The 5772-nt window shown below is 43.2% G+C and overlaps 1 protein-coding gene across 1 annotated transcript in view; it reads right to left on the bottom strand.

The window, feature by feature from the left end:
• The window catches only part of ZNF350 (zinc finger protein 350), a 29363-nt gene that overhangs the window by 13849 nt on the left and 9742 nt on the right, over window positions 1-5772 (bottom strand). The window contains exon 2 of the mRNA XM_011966043.1: window positions 647-831. Coding sequence (XP_011821433.1) covers window positions 647-661 — 15 coding nt within the window. The 5' untranslated portion in view covers window positions 662-831. The remainder of the gene's footprint in view (window positions 1-646; window positions 832-5772) is intronic.

The following is a 5772-nucleotide window of genomic DNA, read 5'->3' as shown; positions in this document are numbered from 1 at the left end:
AGCACCGGTCCCCTGGGCCCCACTTTTCTTTCTCTATACTTTGTCTCTGTGTCTTATTTCTTTTCTCAGTCTCTCGTCCCACCCGATGAGAAACACCCACAGGTGTGGAGGGGCTGGCCCCCTTCATATTCCATAGCGGTACATAAGGAATCCTTCAAGAAATAGCCACAGGAAACCTGCATCTGCATTTATGAGAAAGCTGCTATTCTGGACACCATCCGCCACACCACCTCTAGGAAGAACCACCGAAGAAATTTCCTGAGAAAAAAGTGCCATGAAATAATGGCATCCCCCCAGGAAGTAATCTGTTTTATATTCAAAACCAGGACATACCATGTGAATCATGATTTTCTTGTGATATTGGCTGTTAGAGATATTAGATGCAAGCTGACAGCTAATATAACCCACAGTATCTTCCAGCCATGCATGATGTCACGAAATTCATAATTCACTGTTAATGCTATGAACATTATCTTCCTTATCCTACTATTTTGCATGATATTGAGTTTAAAAACTAAGCTCATTTATCTCCAGATCCTGCTTTTTAAAATTTTTACTTTTTATATTAGTGAGATAGATGTGTATAGGCTTCTACAAATCTATTATGGAACAAATAAAAGAATAAAACAAACCATAAGTCAGTTACCTGGGCCTGGATCATTTTCTTCTGTTCTTGGAAAAGAGCATTCAACTGGGATGGTCTGTCTTTGTATCTTCTGGACTTCTCTTCAGAAGTCTCAGTCTTCAATCAAGTGTGCCCCTAGAAATGGTGATACCCAAATCCACTTCCTCCCTCTTCGGGCGATGCTTTTTCTCCTGAGGAGGCAGAACCTGTGGGCTGAGGAACAAATTCAATGTAAGTGGTACATTTTCTCTGGGCCCAGATACTGTCACTGCTCCTAGGCACGCATCTTAAAACAATGCCCCCAATATAGTTAACTATACCTTTATTTGGAGCCCCAGAAGATTTTATCCCTCTGGCCAATAATGTCGAAGATTCTTATTGTGGTGGAAGTATGCCTTTCCTCTGTGAGGTTTCTGTGAAAGGACTGTGAAGGCATGCAGGAAATAAGACCCACCATAGCACCATGCTTCAGGAGCTGGTGAACTCTCAGGCAGATTAGTTTTAGAAAAGAGACAGCAAAGAGAGGAGCTGGTCTTTGTTTTCGTTTAAATCACGTGTGTTCACACACCTCTTCAAAAGTCTTTGTACATACACCCTGTGAGGACATGTACTTCAGTTTGAAAGCCAATGTACTGGGCAAATCATAAGCATTGTCATAAAAACAGTAGTGACAATATTTTAGGAGGTTTTAAATACATAAATAGCTAAAATACACAATAATTTACTGGATAAATTAGGTGGTAAATGAAGTTGACGTGCTCTAAGGTTTCTGTAGAATGGAAAAGTCCTAATTAGCAGAAGAATATGACAAAGGTTGCACACTACATGTAATCTCTAGTGTTACAATTAAAACTAGTAAGTCCAGGCACAGTGGCTCACGCCTGTAATCTCAGCACTTTGGGATGCCAAGGCGGGCGGATCACCTGACATCAGGAGTTTGAGACCAGCCTGGCCAACATGGTGAAACCCCATCTCTACTAAAAATACAGTCATTCCAGAAGCTGAGGCAGGAGAATCACTTGAACCCGGGAGACAGAGGTTGCATGAGACAAGACCGTGCCATTGCACTCCAGCCAGGGCAAAAAGAACGAAACTCTCGCTCACAAACAACAACAACAACAACAACAACAACAAAAAACCTAGTAATTGTTTTAAAGTACATAATTTCCAAGCCAACAAAAGGGGGAAAAATAATAGTAAGAAAATCATCCAAAAGAAGAGAATCAAAAACAGAGAGCAAAAAGAGCAAATACAATGCATTTGGATAGCTGTTTTAAAATAAAATGTACTAAGAAAATTACATTACATTAAGAATTTATGCTAAGTAAAAACAGAACATGGATTCCAGTTAATTACATTAAATATAAATGCCTCAAAACTGTTAGAATGGATTAAAAATTAAAATCGAATAACATCTGGGTTTTTCTTTTTCTTTTTTTTTTTTTTGAGATGGAGTCTTGCTCTGTTGCCCAGGCTGGAGTGCAATGGTGCGATTTTGGCTCACTGCAACCTCAGCCTCCCACGTTCAAATGATCAAACAGCAAACCGTTTATCATGAATGCAGGATGTGAGCAATGTCACGACTGCTCGCGCCGACAGAAGGTTTGCTGGAGGCAATCACTCCCTGGCACCAAGGTTATCTACTGCAACATCTAGAGAATGCAGTCTTGCAAACCCTACTCTGGACTGAGCAGCTGACCCCTTCTTCCACCCCACCTTCTCACTATCTCTTTTGCCTAATAAATATGGAGGGCTGTGTAAAGCTCAGGGCCCTTGTCCACTAGAGGCAAGGTGCCCCCTGATCCCTTCTTACAAATATACTCTTTTGTCTTTTGTCTTTATTCCTGTGTTCGCCCCTCTTTGTTCAGTCCACCTAGGTCGGAGCAGGTTACAAATGGCAACTCAGAACAGGCACTCCAAGGACACCCAACTAGTGGCATCCGAACATGGGACTTCAAGGATGTGAATGAAGGTCTGCTGGAGCAGGGGAACTGAAATTGACAAGGTGAACGGGGACCCCGGGATGAGTCTGCTGGCAGTGGATATAAGGTCAGTGCCCTAAAGAGGCACTGGGAGCAGTGCTTTAAAGAAGTACTGGAAAATTTTCTGAATCAGGGTAACAAGGGAAAGAATTTGTCTACTGAAGAAAAACATGATGTGCAGTTGCTTAAAGTTCTGTTGAGACAGTCTGGAGCTCAGGTTAATTCGCAGACACTTACTAACCTCCTGCAGAAGCCACAAAAAGTTATTACGCATAACCCATGGTTTCCACAGGGAGGCACTCTTGATGTGGAAAAGTGGGATAGAGCAGGCGAAGGATTAAAACAGGTTCAACCAAAAGGTTTTAAAGTTGATTCTTCTGTTTTATCTACTTGGAGTTAGTTCGTACTGTATTTCTGCCATTATCTCTTTATTATTCTGCGGGACAGCAGGCTGAATCTAAAAATCTGAAAGAATCTGTTGTCCCACCCACAGCTCCAACTGAAAATAAAAAACAGGAGGAGAGGGAGGATAAAAACTGGCCTATACCGCCTCCTCCAGTTGCAGAAACATCTATACAGCCTCCTTCGGTGGCAGAAATAGAGACCCCAATACAAAGAATTTCATGCTCTGCTGCCATAGCTGGAGAGCCCTTAGGACCCTGTGCTTTTCCTATTTCCATAAGGCCTGATCCAAACAATCCACAGCAGGTTATTCATGAACACACCCCACTGGAGTTTAAGTTGCTGAAGGAATTAAAAGCAAGAGTGGTAAATAATGGCATACGGAGCCCATTCACCTTAGGATTGCTAGAATCTGTGTTTGGTGCTGTGCGTCTTTCACCCTTTGATGTGAGACACTTGGCGTGAACTTGCTTGTCTACTAGTGCATATCTGACATGGAATTTAAATTGGCAAGAAATGTGTGCAGACCAGGCTGAACAGAACCGTGTTGCTCGATACGGAGACATTACAGAGGATATGCTGTTAGGTAATGGCCCTTATTCAGACCTAGAACATCAAATGGCACTCCCAGATGCTGCTTATCAGCAGTGTGCACAGGCCGCTAAACACGCCCGGGCCACAATCCTGAAGAGGGAGTCCCAGCACGATCCTTTTTATATATCATGCAAGGGTCACAGGAACCCTATGCACAATTTCTTGCAAGATTACAAAAGGCAGTGAAGCATTAGATTCCTCGTACTATGGCTGCAGAAATGCTAACCTTAACTTTAGCTTTTGAGAATGCAAACGTGGATTGTAAACGTGCACTGGCACTGGTGAGGGGTACAAAAATCTTGGGAAATTTTCTCAGAGCTTGTCAGGATATAGGAACTCAGTTTCATCGACCTGCAATGTTAGCATAAGCAATGACTAATTTAGCAGTTGACAAATCTAAAAGGAGCCAAGGGTCAAACCCTAAAATGGGAAAATATTATAATTGTGGAAAAACTGGACATTTAAAAAAGGAATGCTGCCAGATCTCAGGACAGAAAGGATATTACAATGCAGTTCACTCCCCAGCAGAAAAAACACCAGGACTCTGTCCTCACTGTAACAAAGGAAATCACTGGGCTAACTAGTGCTGCTCAAAATTTCATCAGAATGGCACCCCCTCACCCACCGTCAGTAAACGAGACAGGGGCCTGGACCCGGGCCCTTCAAACAATGAGGGTATTCCCAGTGCAGATCACAACCCCGTTTCAGGGATGCATTCCTGGAGGCACATTGACTCCCTCAACCCAGGAACACCAGGAAGTGCAGGATTAGATCTACCCACCAGAGAAAGAATCACATTAGTTAGGGGAGACAAACCTATCAAAGTTCCCACTGGTATTTGGTGACCTTTACCAACAGGACACACGGGACTAATTTTAGACAAAAACCGCCTTAACTTGTAAGGCATCACTGTAGTCCCAGGAGTGATTGACTCCGATTACGAAGGAGAAATTCAAGTAGTTTTAATGTCACAAGATCTTTGGGTTTTTGAACCAGGAGAATATATTGCTCAATTATTGCTTATTCCCAGTGAAGTACACCCTTCCCCATGAAAAGAGAAATGAGGACATAAAGGGTTTGGGAGCACAACTACACGGGAAATCTATCTATGCCAACCCATAGCCTCTAATAGACCTACCCATGTAGTACAAATTAAAGGAAAGACATTTTATGGGCTTATGTATACAGGAGCTGATGTGTCAGTAAAATGTATAGGATGGGCACATCAAACATTACACTGCATGTTGAAAAGACAAAAAGGGTGTATAGGAGGCCAACTACCACCTCAATCAAAACTATATTTAGCCTTATTCACTTTAAATTTTCTGACTCCTGGTACGGATGGTGAGACTCCAGCAGAAAGACATTGGCAAGTGTTAGAGGAAAACAGGAAAGTTTATACGAAAGGGTTATGGAAATCCCCAGAAGAAGGACAATGGAAAGGCCCAGTGGATTTACTGACATGGGGATGAGGGTATGCTTGTGTTTTACAGGAGATGGACAAGCCATGTGGTGCCCTCAAGGTGCGTGCGACCATGGAATGGGGAGGCTGAAGGAACCCAGGGTGGCCAACCATGGGCCTGGTCCCTCCTATACGAGCCATGAGTCAGCTGAGCCTGAGTGCAAAGATGGAGAGAAGGCCAACCAGAGTCACAATGACATCAACCCCCATAACCTGGGGACTACTCAAGAAAACCACGCAGGAAGTTAAGAAACTACTGGAGCGTCAGGGACAGGCAAAAACCCCTGACTCCACGTTCTTGGCCATGCTAGCCATAATGTCCTGTGCGGTATGTTTTCCCTGTGCACAGGCAAAAACATATTGGGCATATGTTCTCATCTCCCAGTAGTACAGCCTATACTTTGGAGCTCACTCCTCCTGAGATTTATCACGATCAGGGAGAGTCGGCTCCAGGACCCCTCACTCCCCCTGACATAGAACATTTAGACTCTCAGAACAATGTCATTAATTACACCGCTCCACTGGAAGGATTCCCTTTGTGTATCACCACAAAGACGTTGCTCAGCCACAGCTGTCTTACAATTCAAGCTCAAACATGGTTGAGTCACTATGGAAAAATCATGTACTTATTAAGTCTTGGTTCTATTAATGTAACTGGTGTGTTAACTGACCATTCCCGGTCCAATCGCCCTAACTGTGCTGATTAT

This window comes from Mandrillus leucophaeus, unplaced genomic scaffold (genome assembly GCF_000951045.1).
Source record: "Mandrillus leucophaeus isolate KB7577 unplaced genomic scaffold, Mleu.le_1.0 Scaffold74, whole genome shotgun sequence".
Taxonomy (NCBI): Eukaryota; Metazoa; Chordata; class Mammalia; order Primates; family Cercopithecidae; genus Mandrillus; species Mandrillus leucophaeus.
This window is presented reverse-complemented; position numbering and strand designations above follow the sequence as displayed.